Here is a 19,793-nt window from a genome sequence, read left to right on the forward strand (position 1 = left end):
CAAAGTCTCCAGAACTCTGAACACTGCACAATCACAGAGACTAGATGCTCCTACCATCCTCGAGGAGGCATTGCAAGCAGACCTGGCTGAGTACAGGCAAGCCCACCCCCAAATAACTCTCTCGCCGTGAATTGATGACTTGCTCATAGCTGCCCCAGATGAAGATTCTTGCCATTTCACAACTGACGCCTTGCTCAGAGAGCTAGACTGGATGGGATATTGAGTGTTTGCAAAGGAGGCGTGGCTCTGCCAAAAAGAGGCAATGTACCTTGGGTACAGACTCAAGGGAAACTGTTAGAGCATGAGGCAAACCTTAGTCAGCTGCTGTGGACAGTCTGAAGCGGCCCACATCCCACACCTGGGATTAAAGCAGAAACACAATTTTTCTGTGTTTTTCAAAGACACCAAATTTCCAAAATTGTCATTTACCACATAGCAAGGCAGACTTTTGCTTCCCAAAAGCAGTGGTGACAGGCAAGTGCTGAATGACTCTTGTTTGGGGACAGGTATGGGTTCGGGAGCAGAGTAGCCGGATTTAAGGTGGAAGGGGGTGGTATTTAATGAGGGGTGGGTTCAGGAGCAGGGACTGGTAATGTACCAGCCGGGTCTGGGGATGGGGGATGGAGGGTGGTTAAGTACTCCCTTGATGACATGAGGGACAGCTATGATCAATTCTTGTCTCATGGTGATCTTAACTGTGTTCTTGACCAGCAAAGCAGCAGCTGCCATGTAGGCAAGCTGGCCACCGTCATGCAACAGGGTCCAAATTCTTAGAGACCACTGGCCTCTTCCAAGGACCCAGGGTCTGAATCAGCACCTCTTTGACTATGCATTTGTTTTCATCTGCATACAAATGGAAAGGCTTATAGCTATCTGGCAGGGCAAGTGCTGGGGCCTCAAGCAGTGCTTCCTTGAGCCTTTGAAAAGCTTTGTCCATCCCGGGAGTCCAGTTTAGGGTCCTCTCCTGCCCCCTAGTGGCCTCATAGAGAGGTTTTGCAATGTCCGTAAATCCTGGTACCCAAAGTCTGCATAATCCTGCTGAACCCGGGAACTCATGAATTTGACGCCAGGTCTTGGGGATGGGAACGTTGAGAATTGTTTCTTTTCTAGCCTAGGAGAGCAGACAGTTCCCTTGAGTTACTTTGTTTCCCTTGAGTCTGTACCCAAGGTACAGGGTGTGTATATTTGTGTTACCTCTTTTTGGCAGAGCTGCGCCTCCTTTGCAAACACTCAATATCCTATCCGGTCTAGCTCTCTGACCAAGGCATCAGTTGTGAAACAGCAAGTATCTTCATCTGGGGCAGCTATGAGGAAGTCATCAATTCACGGCAAGAGAGTTATTTGGGGGTGGGCTTGCCTGTGCTCACCCAGGTCTTCTTGCAATGCCTCATAAGGATGGTAGGAGAGTTCTTGAATCCCTGTGGCACCCTGGTCTGTGTTTGCTGCCTATTGGCTCCCTGGTTCACTCCATTTGAAAGTGAGTGAAGGCTGACTAGCTGGGGCTAGTGGCAAACTCAAGAAGGCATCCTCAAGGTACAACACGGTATGGATGTCTTGTTCAAGAGGCAGACTGCTTAGTAGAGTGTTAGGGGTTGAGCACCATGGGATGAATATCTTCTACCCTTTCATTGGCTTCCCTTAAGTCTTGCACGGGCTGGTAGTCATGGAGTGGGGTTTTTCTTACTGTCTAATAGGTGTGTTCCAGGCCAATTGGCAAGGGACACACCCAATATTCCCTGCTCTCATAATTGAGTTATGTGTGGCACTATTCCCAATCTTGCCTCCCTCACATGAAATATTGGTGGACTCTGGCCAGGCTGGCATTGTCCTTTAGCTGCACCAGGATCAGGGCACGATGTCCGGCCAGTCCCATGGGATTTTTCTTAGTCCATACCCCTGGGATTTCTTCCCATAACCTCTCTAGATATGGGTCCTCGTTAATGTCTGGAGGAGGTATGACAGTTTATTGTAGATTGTTGTATGAAGGTGAGGGCAGGTGAAAAATAAATCTTGAGCCTGTGGTTGGACAGTGAAAAAAGAAGGCGGGCTTAGAGCTTTAGAAAGGGGAGAGGAGAGCCAGAGAGACACAGAGGAAAACGGAGACTAGGGGACAAGATGGGACCTATAGGAGAGGAAGACGAACTGGATCTACGTGACGTGAAATAGCCACAGGTAGCTATGGATATCATAGAAGAGCAATAGAGTAAGTGTAGGGAAATCTGTCTAATCTAGGTGGGCAGCTTGTATCAATATCAACTGAGATTTGAGCTCTTTGTGTGGGCATTTTAGAGATTGAGAATTTACTATTATAAGTCTGACTGATAAATTACAAGCCTCTGGGGTTTCCTTTATATGGGGCTCAGGATTTAGAGCCAGTCTAGGCAGACTAGCTGCAGGGGATGCAGGGCTGGAAATGTGAGCAGTTAGGGTGGCAAGCAAACCACAGGAAATTGGGCAGACCAGCTCTTCGGATAGCCATGGGGCGGCGAGACTGCCTTGGCTGGAGCCAGAGATAAAGTGGATTGTGTTTTAACAATTACAGGCAACAGCTTATATTCTTCCAATGCCACAGTCAGGACACGTATAGGATCACTTTTGTTTAGGACCTGTACTCCCTCGGGGCCAAAATGGATCTGTGCCTCCATTTTGGTTAGGAGGTCTCAGCCTAAGAGAGGATATGGGCAGCCTGGGGTCACCATAAGAGTGAGTTACACATCCTGTTCCTAGGTCTACTTTTCTTCAGGTAGTCCATGATTATTGATCGGGCCCAGTAGTTCCTTGGATCCATGATGTTTTATTGGACGGGGTCCCATGTGTTGTTTCAGGATTGAATGTTGTCAGTATCTACCAGGATATCCATTGGCTTCCCCTCCGCCTTTATGCTTACCCAGGGCTCATGGAGAGAGTGTGAGCCCTGGCACCCTCAGTCACTCGGTTCTTTTATCTCCAACACCTTTGATTCTCCCTTTTATGTCTCTTGGCACAGCCGTTCTCCCTGGCCTGGCTCTCTACAGTGTGCACATCTGTCCTTCCCTCCTGATGAGATTGTCCTGCCTCTGGGAAGGGTCTGCTTCCCCCCTCCTTTTCTATATGCTATATTCTTCAATTCCTGGGCATCAGATATCTCTATTCCAGAGAGGGAGATAATTTAGGGGAAAAAACTCTAATGAATCAGATTCCCCAAGTTAAGGAAGACAACAACTCCCCTGGCTGGCCCAGAGGCCCCATTCAATATTCCCAGGTCCATCTGATCTCAGCCTATGTCATTCTTGGGTGGGACAAAATGGCACCAAGGTCACTTTCCCCTTCATCTGTGTTTTTTTGCCCACATGCCTAGACCATATCTGCCATTTCCTATCTCCGTGTACTCATGCCCTAGTTGGGGATGGGCTCATTTTATCTTGGAGCTGAACTCACCGTGGAAAAAAAAGTAGCCATGTTGCTTTATCACCTTGGCAGAGTAACCCCGTGTGATGGTTTGTATATGCTTGGCCTAGGCAGTGGAGCTATTAGAGTGTGTGGCCTTGTTGGAGTAAGTGTGTCACTGTGGGCTTAAGACCCTCACCCTAAATGCCTGGAAGTCAGTCTTCCACTAGCAGCTTCCGATGAAGATGTAGAATTCTCAGCTCCTCCTGCACCATGCCCACCTAGATGCTGCCATGTTCCCATCTTGATGATAATGGACTGAACCTCTGAACCTGTGAGCCGGCCCCAAATATATGTTGTCCTTTATAAGACTTACCTTGGTCATGGTGTCTACTGACAGGCAACAAGATCATTCTAGGCGAGATTCAGGGTGCAAAGGACAAAGCAACAGACATCTATGTGGAGCTTGGGGAAGAATAAGGCTGGATAGGGACTTCAGCTGAGAGATATGCTCCTCATGTGATGGGATTGGTTAACAGTTACTGCAATTAGTACAGAAGGAAAAAAAAAGGCTCTCATCTCAGCTGTAGGAATGAGAGATTGCTGCCGCCTGGTGGTCATGTGATAGAATTGTTCCCTTAGATAAAGAATTTCTGCCCCGTGTTTTTCTCCACATTAGGGCCTGCTGCAAAAGATATCTCATAATCCTTTAATGAATGAATCCATAGATATCTCTCTGGAAATTTAACAAATGGATGGTAATACAGATCAAGTTGCCTGGAGATGTGTGTGTGTGTGTGTGTGTGTGTGTGTGTGTGAGCACGCACGTGCACGCGTGGGTGTGTCCTTTAGCATGCCATAATTCTTTCAGCCCAGGCTGGCAAAAGGACTCACCGGCTGAAGGTATCTACTGACAAGCCAGGCAACCTGCGTTTGATCCCTGGGACTCACACCATGAAAGGAACTGAGTCCCGCATGGTGTCTGCAGATTTCTGAGTGGCACCCAAACCCTCATACACATGCACACAAAATCAGTCAACCAATCAATGTAAAAATCATTTAAAATCTAATTCTCTCAGCTCAGCTGCTAATTATCTATCCTTTGTCTGGGACTATAATCTAACTCACCCAAGCCTGAACTCCGCATTGCCCAGAGAAGTAAATTTACCAAGTCAGACTCAGAGAGGGCAGAAGACTGGACCCTTGGTCCTGCTAAACTGCCACAAATGCCTCTGTGCTTGCCACAAGTACATGCCAGGCTGCAAACAACACCTGTGAGTGTCCCTGGCTGATGGTACATTTTATTTCCTCATGTGTAAGGTAAGTACGAATTGTCCAAAGCTGGGGTGCTGGATGATATTATGATTCAGTCCAGATCCTGCTATAGGCTGGAACCGAAACCGGCTCCACAGCGCCACCTACAGCATCTTGGGAGTCTCCCCACTGCCACGCACATGAAAATAGAACGCTAGGTTCTTTCCTTTTTCTTTCTAGGTCTCTCTATGCAGCCATAGCTGGCTAACAGTGAACTCACAGAAGCCCTCCTTGCCTCTGCCTCCTGAATGCTGGGGCCAATGGTATTTGTCACAGTTCTTGGCCAGCTCATGTTATTTAGCTCAGTCATTTAGGATCCTTGTGCAATTTGAAGTTATGATCATTGGGTGGATTCTGAGAGATAACACCTGACACAGGTAGGACACAGGGAGGTAGGCAAGATCTTTACTATAAAGTTTTCTTTGGGGGAAGGAATGAAGCCTTTATCCAAAGTCATAAGCATCCGTCCTGAGGCTGGGTCATTGCCCTTTGAGTATAACGTCTATGTGTAAGAGGAACATTCCATGTCTGCGGCCTTTCTAGCATGTTTGTTGTGCTGGGTCTTTCTCTCAGCTCCTGAGGGGTTTCACGCAGACTCCTTTCCCAACTCCGACCCCTCACATTCTCTCTGGCTCTCACCTACATTTAGTCAGGAAGTTGTCTAAATGCTGCCTTCTCAGAGAGATGGCCCAGCTCCTTTTGTCTACTTGGTCCTGCGATGTGATCAGACACAGACCCCTCTCCCCATTCTTTCCCCCTTACCGTTCAAATGGGATTCTAAATTCTTTTAGATCACATGAATAAACTACAGAAAAACAAAACATTTGAAAGGAAGACACAGGTGCCAAGCAGCAGGAAGTCAAGGTCCGAGGTCCGGGTAGACTTTCAAAGAAAGGCAGAAAGGTTGAGAATGGAAGGTTGAGCACTGGAGAGAAACTGCCCAGATCAGGATTGCTCACTCGGTCTCATTTAACCCTCTGTATTCCACAGAGATTTTAAATGCCTGACTCTCATGGGAGACTGGGGACAGAAGTCTCTTGTATGTCCCTTCTAAGACAGGCGAGCTGGCTATCATCACCCAGGAAGGCTTTGGTGGTCAGAGCGTTTTCGAATGTGAAGGTGGCCAGCCTTGAGGGAAGCTGGCATCTGTGGGGCCATCCCAGGACGTATGTCCTGAAAAAACTGCTTCTGGTTAAAGACAGGAGACATGGTTGGGAAATCATTGGGCCAGAAGTTTACAATGGCCCATGTAATCTCAACTATGAAATACAATGTTCCATGATCCTACATCATTACTGCCACGTGTACCTCCTACAGTGGCAGTGTGACTAGTTCTATGGCAAAAGCCACAGCACTGGTAACTACAACAGGCTAGACTTGCCACCCATCCCAATATGCCAACTAAAACTAACGGGGAAAAGCAAGGGGGAGGTTAATCCACATGGCCACAGTGGGAAGAGGCACAGATAGCATAATCTCATAGCCGCAAGCTGTCCTTTATGTACTGACATAGCTTTGTCAAATAGAGGGGTAAGAGATGTGCAGAATTGTCCGGGTCAAGTGTGCCCTTTCTGCCCACCCTTCCAGCTCCCAGCCTGCAAGACAGTCTGAAGAAGTCGGGAGTATTTGGAGGGATGAGGCACCTGGGGTGGAGGATGTTGCTCCTTCTCTAGGGTGCTGTCCCCTTCATCACTAAGTGACTTACCTAGGGGGTGTCCATTCTGCAATGTTTTTTACGTCCCTGAATCCAAGATGACTATGAAGCAAGATGGGGGCATGAGGGCATGGGGGCATGAAGGATTGAGGGTATGTGGACATGAGGGCATGGGGGCATGAGGGATTGAGGGTATGGGGGCATGATCGCATGGAGGTGTGAGGGAACGAGGGCATGGGAGCATGAGGGCTTGGGGGTGAGGGCATGGTGGCAAGCCTTTATTCTGCAATTAGAACCCAAATACAAGAATCTATGCTTTTTAGCAAAAGCACCTTCAACTCTCCCCTCATGTTAGAAATCATCGGTTTTGAGGGGGACTCAGGTGCTGGCCTGTCTGGCTCTGCAGGCTCTTTGGCTCAGTGATAGAGTAGTACAGGAGAACTGGAGGTGACAGTGACAGGCATACATGTGAAAGAGCTGCTGCTGAGACCTAAAGCCGAAGTCCCACCTAGAACAGAGCACAGTAAGAAGCCGGGGTCAACGGACGTGCAATTAGACAAGTGCTCCCGGAGCCACCTTTGCTCTGAATGAAGCACAGATGACTTCGTTTACTTTTTCTTGTTGTTGCTGCTGCTACCTTTGAGACAGGGTCTTAGTGTAGTCTAGGCTGTCCTCAAACTCATGATTCCCAGCCTCCTGTGTACTGTAGTCCCTGTGTATGGCACCATACCCAGCATGGATTCACCTTGATTCTGACTAGTACTTCCCTGTGACTGAATACCCCTGGTTAACTGTCTTGTAATCTGGTCTGGATGGTCCCAGCTGCGTTTTGCTATGTGGGGAGGGAAGTGGGTGAGGAGAGGACAGATGCCAAGGAGTTGATGCTAATAAACCTTTTTGGGAGGGACAGGATTCAAGCAGGTAACTGATACAAAAAGAATGGTCCTTAGGCCTGGCTTCCCTGGGGCCCATTCTCACAGTTCATTTTGTTTGTTGTGTAAGTGATGTCTTAGCATCTTAAAAATACTGCTCACAGGCTGGGAAATAGCTCGGCGGTTCAGGGCTTCTTCTATTCTTGCAGAGGACCTTTCTATTCCTAGCCTATATGTGGGGGCTAACAGCCATCTGTGACTAGAGTTCCAGAAGATCTGTCACCATTCTGCCAACACCCCCCACCACCCGTACCAGGTATGCATGTACACTTCCACAGAGGCTAAACATTCAAACATGTAAGATACAAAATGTTAAATCCTGTTCAGATTACATTTGTTAGGAGGTGAACTTCTACAGAATGTCAGTAGATGACAGTCGGAAAGTTTTTCATAAAACACCAGGAGAACAGATATTTAAAGAGCTAGTTTGAAAAATAGCCATTCAAGCCAATTTTTCATGAATTTAATTGTAAAACAAGGATCAAAACTTCAGATGACGAAGACTTAAGACTGCCATGGCTAGTCTTGCAGATAAACAGTTCTTTCCACTGCATTTGGCACTTGAAGAAAATGGTTGATTGACAGCTTTATGCTAGCTCTCCCAGTTGTCCTCATTTTCTTCCCAGCCACCCATTTACATTCTTGTTTCAGGTTAAAGGAAGACATAATTTGTCAAGGACATGTTAATGTTCAAATCTCCAAGCGCAAGGAACAGCACAAGATATCCAGATTTGGTTCTTGGTCAAGTGTTCCTAAGCTACACACGAGACACGCAATGAGTCAATGCCAACAGACAGATAGCAGCCAGGGGAGAGCGAGCTGAGCTATCAGGCTGGCTGATGGTGGTGGGGTCCATCAGAATGGTTACACGGACCCCAGAAACATCAAAACGTGTGCTGGTTATCTTGAGTCCACAGTGGGTTAAGGCTAACCTGAGCACACCAGGCACTGTCTCAAACAGTGATCACGGAAAGAGCGCCCACTGACTGCTTTGCACACACCCAATGTGAATGCCGCTAACTCTCCAGCTTCTGTATAGTATTAACTCTACCCAGTTCCAGTCATAGCTGTACAGGACATTCACTGTCCTATAGTCACTGGAGCAGGTTTAATCACTAAGTGCTCTTCTTTTAAAGGCTTTGACATGGACATACGTAGTTAAGCAGCCTTGGTCAAGGTAAGGTCCAGTTCTGATTCAGAAAGGAGGTGTTGAAACCTTTCCTGTTGTCACTGCTGGAGGAACTCATTCCTGGAGGTCGGGTTCCTGTAAGCTCTGACTTCTGTACCCTGCCGTAGCCTCCTCCGTCTCCTCTTCTAGTGGTGTTCTCTTGCTGAAGATTTTCTTTTTCTGGAATTCAAAGCCACTGTTTAGAACAACTGCTCTCTGCTCTCAGTTACTATACAGGAGACAGACGAGGTGGAGGCAGAGGTGCCATGCTCCCCAAGGGGAAGTCAGTGCGTCTCAGTAAAAACAGCTCCTAAGACTGTTACGACTGCTCTAACTTCCTCTACTCCTGTCTTCCGACCAGAGCCTGTTAGTGCGAGGTAACCTGTGGCTATTGGAGCCGAAGTCAGGGCCACAGTCATTAATGTTCTCATATACATATGGAAATCCCTGTGCTGGTCTGACTGAACGTGTCCATCACAGGCAAATATATGTGCATGCTTAGTCACCAGGGAGTGGAGCATGAGAACAATTAGGAAGTGCAGTCCTGGAGCAGGTGTAGCCTTTGTTAACAGAAATGTGTCCATTAACAAAAGCCCATGCCAGGCCCAGTGACCCTCTCCCTCTCTGCCTTCTGCCTGTGGGTCAGGATGTAAAGCGCTCAGTTCCAGTGCTGTGTCTGTCTTCTTTCTGTCATGATGATCGGGGACTAACCTTTTACAACTGTAAGCAAGCCCCCAGTTAAATGCTTTTTAAAATAAGAGCTGCCTTGGTCATGGTCTCTCCACAGCAATAGAGCAGTAACCAAGAAAATAATAATTAGCTTTCCCTTTTTTTTTTTTAAGGACAATATAGGTACAAAACTCTCAATTAAAACAGACATGTATCTGGTAGAGGAGTTGCGGTTAAGGCACAGAAAGAGCCTTTTCTTATTTGGAAATATGATAGAAAGAAAATTCTCAGACTGTTAGAAACAATATTGTGAATAAAATAAAGTCACAGTTCCGTAAAACAGTGACTGTGTGGCTCGCAGAGGACCTGGGGAGCTACCTGGGATTTAGAAGAAATAAGGCGGGCATGATTTGGAATTTGTGGGAGAGGGAAGGGGAGGGGATGGGCATGTAGACTAGGCTGGACTTGGATTTCTGGTCTTCCTGCTTCCATCCCCCACTGTGCTGGAATTCCACACTCATTTCCTGCAGGGCTGGTGTGCAGACCCTGGGTCTTGGGATGCTAGGCGAGCACTGTACCAAGTGGGCTGCCTCATCAGCCTGAGACCTGTCTAAATGAGTAAGGGAATGCTGTGATACTGAGTCTAAACAAGTAAGGGATGCTGTAATACTGAGTCTAAACGAGTAAGGGATGCCGTAATACTGAGTCTAAACGAGTAAGGGATGCCGTAATACTGAATCTAAACGAGTAAGGGATGCTGTAATACTGAGTCTAAACGAGTAAGGGATGCCGTAATACTGAACTTTGCCTGGCATTGACTATTCCAGCTCAGAAGCTGCAAGAGTGAAGAAGAAATGTATGTGGGTCTTGGAAATTGCAAACAGACTGACTAAGTGTTCCTCAGAGGATTGGATTGTAAGAAGCAAGGAAAGAGAAGACAGAGGAGTTTCAAGGAAAGGAAAGTGACAGGTTCAGGTAAGCTGCCTTGACACTTGGCTGCACGTGATGAACTGCTAGGATTCCAGGTACACTTTGTTCTCAGCAGTTATAGTTTTAATACAATGGCTTCATGGACGATGACAGGCTTCATGCTGAGATAAAAGGCTCAGAGTATGTGCAGCCACATCCTTCATTGTTAAGTCTCTCGCCTTATACCAAACCTCCAAACTTAAACCCCTCACCCCAAGACACTGTTCAATAGTTCACATGGCCAGGGTATGGCCTAGGCTGTACATGATTCCTGACTCTTGAACCTCCCTGGTTCTACTCTTTTTTTTTTTTAATTATTTATTTATTATATGTGAGTACACTGTCACTGTCTTCAGACACAGCAGAAGAGGGCATCAGATCCCATTACAGATGGTTGTGAGCCACCATGTGGTTGCTGGGAATTGAACTCAGGACCTCTGGAAGAGCAGTCAGTGCTCTTAACCGCTGAGCCATCTCTCCAGCCCCATGGTTCTACTCTGAGAATGTTTTTCAACACAATTTCCTTCTAGACTCATCTTTACTCCCAATAATTTAATTCTCTCTCTACAAGACCTCCAAGGTCAACAAGATGGCCCAGCAGAAAACGTGCAAGACTAATGGGCAGAGCCCAACCTCAAGAAAACTGACGCCTGGGAGTTGTCCTCTGACCTACAGCCCAGAGGCCAATCGGTGGCATGGATCCAGAAGTCCTTTTGAATGGATTCTCTCCTTTCCTAAGGCCACATTGGTTTTTTATCAGACATGAGGGATTTTATTATGTTAATCTTTCTCCCTTTGATTTTTAGTAACTCCACGACTAAAGTTAAATACAGTTTGATATTTGAGGAAAGTCACTAAAAATAAACAAACAAAACTAAGAAAAAAAAGTACTGTCAGACAAGCAGAATTCCACAAGGGAGGAGAAAAATAAGGAAGCAAACAAAAAAGAATAACGCCCAGGGAAAATACCAAGTGACATGTTACAGTTGAGTGTCTACACATCAGCAGCCACCAGGAATGGCACTTGAGGAATCTATCGGTGTAGAGCAGTATCAGCCAGCTCAGATGCTTCAAAGATCCCAGAATGCTCAGCTTCTTCTGACACAGGTGCTTTGGAACTTTGGGGATCTGAACTAAGAGACTTTGGAGGTCTGATGAAGTATACTCATTACTGAGGAAACACATTTAAAAGGTAAAGTCACTTATCCTAGGATGCATTTTGAATGAAACCAAAGGGCCAAGAATAGAGATCAGTGTTAGATATATGTCTGGAATGTGTGAAGCTCTAGGTTCAAACACCAATACTGCCAAATACAATCAGCCGACTTATCAATCAATCAGCCAATTACTAGGAATACCTGAAGTGAAAAACCCCCTCCCTACATCTAAGATACCTGTTTTCTCAACAGTACACATTAAGATTAGTCTAGGGATCTGGGTGTAGTGACAGATTCCTTTAATCCTAGCACTTGGAAGGCAGAGGTAGGTGGATCTTTGAGTTCAAGGCCAGCCAGAAGAGTAAACACGTAGATTTCACAGAAGCAGAGAGGATGGCAGTCACTGGAGGTCAGGAAAAATAGGGAGAGCTTAGTTAAGAAGTAGGAAAACAACAGAACAATCTGTTCTAGTGGTATGCATTTCAATAGGGTGACTGGAGTCTGTGACAATTTACTGTATATTTTTATGAATGTTTAAGGAGATGGTGATGCTGACTACTTATGTACACTGCATACATATGTCAAACCATCACACTGCATTCCATAAAGACATGCAATTACATGTCAATTAAAATTATGAGATGATTCAAGATTTCATCAGAATTAAGATTTTGCCTCATCTCAGGAATAAGAGATCAGTATTGGGGACTACACTTGCCATGCTCAGCTAGAGGTATGGCATTCTATAGGAACAAGTGCCATGAGGTTCTGAACCTCATAAACTGCTAAAGCAATGCCACTTCCACAGACTGAGTGTGGAGCGGGGGTGTTAAAAGACTTCCAGGGCTTTGTCTGCAGTTCCCATTAGAACAAAGCTCATGTATGATGCATTATTTTTGTTAAAAAAAAAAATGCTTTCTAAGCCAGGTGTAGTGCTGCACACCTTTAATCCCAGCACTCAGGAGGCAGACAGAGGCTCTGGCCTACAGAGCAAATTCCAGGGCAGTCAAAGCTACACAGAGAAACTTGGTCTTGAAAAAACAAACAACAATAATAGTTTTCTATGCAGATGGCCAACTCCTGTGCCCTCCTTGTCCCATAACACTGTTAATAGTAAACATGGCATTCCTACTCCTTAATTCCTGCACCCCACTTTTGCTTCTAACTAGCCAGAGCTTGCTTTTCCTTAGCAGATCACCCCACTGTCACTCTCCTCTAATCCATTCTTGAAGTTTCCCTAGAAAGGCTATAAACTCCAGCCCTGGCCTGAAGGGGCCAAGGAGTGACAGTCATAGAACTTTATGCTTGTACCTTTCACAGGAATCTTCTTTCTCCTGGTGGAGGGCTTGGTCCCTATCTGTTGCACTCTGGAATTGGAATGGTCTCCAAAGGCCCCTGTGTTGAAGGCTTGGTCCTCAGCTGATGGTGCTATTCGGAGATGGTGTAATCTTGATGAGGGAGGGCCTGTTAGAAAAAAGGGAAATTACTGGGGCACGCTCTTGAAAAGGATGCTGGGACCCTGGCCTCCTCTTCCATCACATTTGATTACAGGTCAAAAAGCAACCGTACAAAGGTCTACGGACTGAAACATCCAAATCAATCTCTTTTTAAGGCTAATTAAGGTGTTTTGTCATGGCAACTGAAAGATGAACAACAGTGTCCAGATGTCCCTTTAACAGGAAGCTTGTGCAGGTGGGCAGACACTCTTGTGGCTCTGTACTACAACCAGTTTCTTTTTCTTTCTTTTTTTTTTTTTTTCCGGGGCTGGGGACTGAACCCAGGGCCTTGTGCTTGCTAGGCAAGTGCTCTACCACTGAGCTAAATCCCCAACCCTACAACCAGTTTCTTACCAAGAGAGCCATGCTTTGATTAGAACAAATTAGGTTCAACTGTGGATACAAGAGGAAGTGGCACAGCAAAGCACACAAAACAGAAACATTTTTTATTCATAGGTTTGTGAGAGAAGAGGGGTAATCATAGGACTTGATGGGAAGTCAGGAGACAGCAGGGTGCCCAGGCAGTGGGTGGCAAGGGCATGTAAATTCAGAGAGACTAAAGCCTTCAGTGGTGTCTAGGACATTACCTAGCAGGTTCTCTGAAGGGGTTGTTAAGTGGCTTTCAAACTCTACAGGTCATACCTGGAGACTGACTGCCATGAGCACCTACACAGTTCATACAGGTATAGGGCCTGTCAATCCAGGTGAATCTTGTCATCTTGTATGAACAGAGGTCACAGGAGACAGTCATATAGATCATACTGAGGCATTATGAGTAAATGGGGAGTCATAACTGCTTTAAGGGTGACTATAGTCTGTTTCTGGTATGAGAAATTCAAACCACATCTAAAATGGATGCTGGGAGAGCATTAAGTTACAACTTACAGGAACTGTGTATCCAGTCAATGTTCCAAGTCTCATTTGGTAGAACCTATTAATTTAAGAAAAGAGAAAGGGAGAAAGCAAGACAGAAGGAAAGAAAGCTAGGCCAAAACTTAAACAAACCAAAACAGAAACCAAACCAAACCAAACCAAACCAAAATACCCCAAAACAAAAACAAAACCTAACCAACCAAACAAAAAAACAAAACAAAACAAAAAAAAAAACCCCAAAACCCAGTAGCAATGCCTTTAGTTTAACAGAGAAAAAGGAGACACAGAAAGATGAATCAAGTTGTTCAAGCACCGAGATAAGTGTTTGACTGGCTTTAATTAATTGATTTAATCTTTCTAAGGGTGGTCTGGCACCCTGCCATCCCAGTCAGCTCCCTATAATAGTAGTCATCTTGAGAGTCCCTCACTCAGCAGGGAGTGAACTGAGGCTACAGAACTAAAAAATAGGTTGAGATTTGGTCTATATAACCCAGGAACACAGAATCCTTCTGCAGTCTCGCAAATACTAAGATTACTGGAAAACCCACCAGGTTTCACTAGAACAAGGCAATCTGTATAGAGCTGGTGGAGACTACACTAGCTTCTTCATGGCTCTTGTGTTAGCTAGTCTGTCCCATGTAAGTCAACCTAGTAAATCACTTTGCCACCCACATTCAATCAGTTCTGTTCTAGAGCAGTGTGGTTCTCAACCTTACTAATGCTGTGATCCGTTAACACAGTTCATAATGTGATGATCCTCTACCATAAAATTATTTTTGTTGCTACTTCATAATTGTAATCTTGCCACTGTTATGAATCATAAATCAAATGTTTTCTGATGGTCTTTTTCGCATAATATTTTTATTATTTGGGAATTTCACATCATGAAACCTGATCACATTCACTTCCCAGTCCTCCAGGTACTCCTCAACCCTTGCGCAAGAAAACAAAGGAGGAAGGAGGAAGGAGTCAGAGTCCAATGTGTGTTGCCCACATATTCACTGGAGCATGGTGGGCAGCTCCTTAAAAAGACCAAATCCTCCCCCCACACCCGCCAAAGCGATCGACCGTAGAAAGCTGCACTGCTGCATCCTTGTCACAATGTCACAACTTTCAAGAGTTCTCTTTGGTGACTTTCTGTTTAGGCTTTTAATTTTTTTGCAGGGAGGGGGATTAGGGGTTGTTACAGAAGCCTTCTATGTTCCTCTTTCTCAACTGTGAGTCTGCAGACATTGAAACCAATGCACAAGTAGTTTCCTTGTCCTTTACAGTCAGCAGGAACATGGATCATGGACTTCTACATGGTGTCTGGTGACAGCATGGATTACAGGCATCCATCCATGTGGTCTCTGTTGTCAGTCCATGCCGCAGCATGGTCTCCGGTGGCAGTTAGACCACAGATATCACCATGGCTTTCTGATGCAGCACTGGCCATGAACAGCCTTGGCATCAGCTCAAATCAAGGGCATCAACATGGTACCCAGTTAAACTACCACCATCATGGCTCTTGGCAGCAGCTGAAACCAAGGACATCAACGTGGCACCTAGTGACAGCATGGACCACTGACTTCAACATGGCTTCAGGCACCAGGCACAGGCCAGAGACATCAACACAGACCCCAGCTACATTAGGATCAAGGACATCCACATGAACCTTGGGTTTTGAGATGGCCTGGAATACCAACATGGCCTCTTGGGGCAGGAGTCCAAGAAGGTCCTTCCAAGAGATCCAATCCAGAAAACGAACCACTTCTTGGACATCCTGTTGTTTTTCAGAACCAGGACAATTGTATGGCTCTACAGTGTATTTAGGGGCTGAGTCTACACAGGCTGCTGCCCAACAACCTGGTGGCCAAACTCAGCAAGGACAGCCCCACCCCACTGCAGCCTTCTTTCACACCTGTCACTGCTGTCACACTTCTAGTTCTGCCTCTCTTCATTGTACACTTAGTGCTCTGTTTCTCAATTTCTTCCCACCTAATGCACAGTATCTGTTATAGTGGGATTGGAAACTACAGCATGTCACACAGTACGTTTTTTTGATGAAACAGCTTTACATACAAATATTCATTGTAAGTCGTTGGTCTGGTTCAAGGTTTCTGAAGCACTGTAAATACACCATTGCTGAGACTTGTCTCTGACTTCCTGCTGTTGCCCAGAGTCAGGGTGATATCGCAGTTAGACAGGGCATCCAGGGGCAGGTTCAGTGAAAGCTCATGGCTGCCACAGACCTCCCTGCCCTGAGACATTAGGAAACGTACAGATTTGTCATTCTCTGCTATGTGCAGCTTTCTGACTTCGTGAGCCCACTTTTTAAAAAGCATCTTCCTATAAGACTAGCCTCACCCTGCTTAGTTATTCCACTGCTATTGCAGGCCCTGTAGATCCATTTCACTGCTGTGTCACCCTTCAGCGACTCCATGGGTCTCTGACTCCTTGGAACTCCATAGCAGGTGCCAGTGGTGTCCGCCATCTTCATTTTGCCTTCCAATGCTCTTAGGTAACCCCCATGAAAGACAGAACCCAGCACAGACTAGACTTGCATTCCATCTGTAGCTGGGCTTTAACATGGGACTCTAAGGCAGCAAAGATGATGTGATCCATTCATACCAGTATGGCATATACACTGCGGACCTAGGATCCAGGCCCTTGGCTTTGAATCGTGGCTCCAGATTTTTGTGGGGTTAGTGACTGACTTCTATGAAGTCTGATATAATTTCCTCATTTAAAAAAGGTGTCTCAAAACATAATTCTTTTTTTTTTTCTTTTTTTTTCAGAGCTGGGGACCGAACCCAGGGCCTTGCGCTTGCTAGGCAAGCGCTCTACCACTGAGCTAAATCCCCAACCCCTAACATAATTCTTATAAACCATCATGCATCTCAAACTATATAGGACGTTGCAATATGCCATTTTCTTCTGTTATCTGTTGTCCAGGCCTGGGTCTGGGATTCTGAACACCAGCTGTCATTACTCAACCGTCTCACTGTTGGCTTTTTGGCAAGTTTGGCTGCTGCTTATTGGAGGAAAAAGCACTTTCTTCTAAACTACAAGTACAGGCAACTTAAAAAAAAAAGATTTATCATATATAAGTACACTGTAGCTGTCTTCAGACACACCAGAAGAGGTATCAGACCTCATTACAGATGGTTGAAAGCCATGATGTGATTGATGGGAATTGAACTCAGGCTCTCTGAAAGAGCAATCAGTGCTCTTAACCACTGAGCCATCTCTCCGGCCCTACAGGCAACTTTTATGAGGTATTAATTTTCTGTGCTGTGTGGCAGAAATGCTCCCATTCCTAAGTTGCTTCTATTCTGGTGTCACTGAAATATTAACAGTTGGGACCTCCACTCTGGGTTCCTTCAAAGGACAAAAAATCGCAATGGTTAACTAAAAGGTCAGATGGCAGCCTTCCTCTGGGGCGTCCTGTGATCCTGTCAGCTTCCCAGGTATCCTGCTGATATCTGAATAACACACATCATTACCTCAAATCTCGCCATCCACTACTAAATGCCTGACAACAAGCAGGTCACCACATCTGGAAATACTTTTCTCCTTCAGTTCTTTGAGACAGGTACTTCATATGTGGCCTTGGCTGTCCTGGAACTTGCTATGTAAACCAGGCTAGCCTCAAACTGATAAAAATCCACCTGCCTCTGCCTCCTGAGTTTTGGGATTGAAGGCATGCACCACCATGTTATTCTCAAACCTGCTTCTTTCACAAGCTATACAGACCAGGCTGCCCTTGAACTCACAACCCTGCATCAGCCTCCCAAGAACTAAGATTTGTATATGCCACTACACCTGATTCACACATGCCTCATAAAAGACAGGAAAACTTAAAAAGTAACAGCTTTATTGGTGAAGATGGAATCATCTCAAGTACCAAGTGCAACCGTTTCCCGATCAGATCTCAGAACTCCACTGTATACCAGATGAGCACCCACTTGAAAACCATGCTGCAGTGTTGCCTTTTAATGCCCCAGCTTTTAGCGCTCTAGTCTGTTTCTTTTGGGTAGTGACATAAGCATCTCAGGTCTCTCCTGAACGGCTTCAGTGCAAGGCGTGAAGAGGGCTCTTCTATTAGAGCCTTTAGTGTTATATTCTCCAAGTTCTAACAGAAACCAGGAAATTGGCAAAGGGAGGTATTTAGAGAAATTAAGAATCAGCAAATTAAAGCCTCAAATCTAAATGAACTCTATGACTGAAATAGCTGGTTGAATGATTTTTTTTTTTTTTAAGGAAGCACTGTGCGTTTTCATGTTCTAATAAAAAAGTTAGAACAAAGTCTAACAAAACCATTGTTAGCTTTATTGGGATTGAAGCTTTATTGGGATTTTTTTTTAAAACAGTTTAGCTCTGGCTGGACTGGAACTTTCTCTGTAGATCAAGCTGGTCCTGAACTCAAGAGATCTATCTGCCTTTGCCTTCCAAGTGCTGACATTAGAGGCTGTCTCACATTGCCTGATCTAACAAAGTGTACTGTTTAGGCAAAACCTCCAAGCTATTTCTCTCAAATGACTACCAGCCAAATAAAGACAAAAACGAAGGGTACAAACCAATAGTTGCATTAGACACCAACAGAAAGAATTTCTGTATACTACATGCGGCAGGGATGCATCCAGGGTCACCTACCTTTGCAAATGGTTGGTTTTGCTTTTAGCTGATTGTCAAGAATGGGAAAAGTGGCTGCTTGTACCTGAGGGTTTCAGACACAGCAGCAATTCCATAACCACCATAGAAATAGACAGTGGCAACCTGAGTACATGATGGGTGTGTACGAAAACACCACAGAAGTACATACTGAATGCACACTAGAAACACACACAGTTCCAAGACGATTATAACACATGTAAGGCTGTCCCCAAAGGGTTCACAACTGCAACACAGGATAGATATTACAATGCACAGGGTTAGGCACTGCAAACAAAACATTCATATATGAAAACATAGTATGTAGACAACACAAAATCACTGAGGACTTTTAGGTAAGGTTTTCAGAAAACCCAGGAATACACTTGATATTACAAAATGGTCCATATCGCCCAAAAATGTCTTTTGATTGGACAGCAAAATAATATTTGGTAGAAGCTAACATTTGAGATAAAGTGCAAGCCATTGGAAGTGGTAAAGCTTTAATTTCTGCAACTTTCTTCCAAGTCAAATGATTGGAGCCCTCATAGTACAGGAAGAGGTGGTAACTCTCCACAGGAGCGCACTTGGGGTTGACCTTGGGAATGTTCCATGTCAGGGCAATGCTTGAGGGCCTCAGGACTTGCTTCACTTTCAGCTCAGGCTTTTGGGGAGGAAGTGTGTCTTGGATTTTGTCTGCCATCTCAGGGAGTGGTGCTGGTGGCTCTGGGAGAGGTGGAAGGTGTTCAAATGAACCAAAACCCTACAAACACATTTTTAAGAAAGTTCATTGAGATCACTTGGTGAGTACAGACAAAAGTGGTCAAGCTTAGGCCTACAAATCTACTTCTAATTCTTCAAATCTTCAACAAAGCAGTAAAATTTCAAAAAACGAGGCTAGACTCATGTTTTGTGGTTTGTGTGTGTATGTGCATGCTGGTCAGTGTATTCACACTACAGAGAGGACAACCTCACATTCTCTACTCCTCAGGAACCATCCATATGGCTTTTGTGAGACAGGAACTCTTGCTGGGTCCTGGGTCTCCTGCATTAAGGTACTCTGACTGGAAAGCAAATTCCCGCCATCCACTTGTTTCTGCCTTCCCAGCTCTGGGATTACAAACGAGTGCCACCTAGTTTGGCTTCTCTAGTTTTTAAACATGGGTTATAGGATCAAACTCCGGTCTTCCTTAATGATTGAGCCACCTCCTGGCCTCTAGACCAAATATTTTCAAAACAAAAGGTTCTTTTGTGGTTGAAATTTGTTTTGCTTTGAATGATCCTAGGAACTGGACACAGTACCTTGCACATGCTGGGTAAATGTTCTACCTCTGAGCCACATTCCAAGCAGCTACAAGAATGATTTCTACACTGTGGAATATTACTAAAACATAATGAAGGATGTCTTAAGCATTCTGGAGAACAAACCATCTTATTTCAACATTCTGCTTCCAAATACTGTAGTAATTCTCCAACAGCCTCATCAACAATGGTTATTATTCCTAAAATAAATGAAAAACTGTGTTTTCATTTCTGTGGTTTCTGAAAGCTTAACTGAATTCT

General features: G+C 45.2%; 1 protein-coding gene across 1 annotated transcript in view; it reads right to left on the reverse strand.

The window, feature by feature from the left end:
* Positions 1 to 7,751: 7,751 nt before the first annotated feature.
* Atf7ip2 (activating transcription factor 7 interacting protein 2) overlaps positions 7,752 to 19,793 on the reverse strand; it is a 46,608-nt gene continuing 34,566 nt past the window's right edge. The window contains exons 10-11 of the mRNA XM_032913695.1: positions 12,541 to 12,693; positions 7,752 to 8,614 (exon numbers count right to left, since the gene is read on the reverse strand). Coding sequence (XP_032769586.1) covers positions 8,439 to 8,614; positions 12,541 to 12,693 — 329 coding nt within the window. The 3' untranslated portion in view covers positions 7,752 to 8,438. The remainder of the gene's footprint in view (positions 8,615 to 12,540; positions 12,694 to 19,793) is intronic.

Source organism: Rattus rattus, chromosome 9 (assembly GCF_011064425.1).
Source record: "Rattus rattus isolate New Zealand chromosome 9, Rrattus_CSIRO_v1, whole genome shotgun sequence".
Taxonomy (NCBI): Eukaryota; Metazoa; Chordata; class Mammalia; order Rodentia; family Muridae; genus Rattus; species Rattus rattus.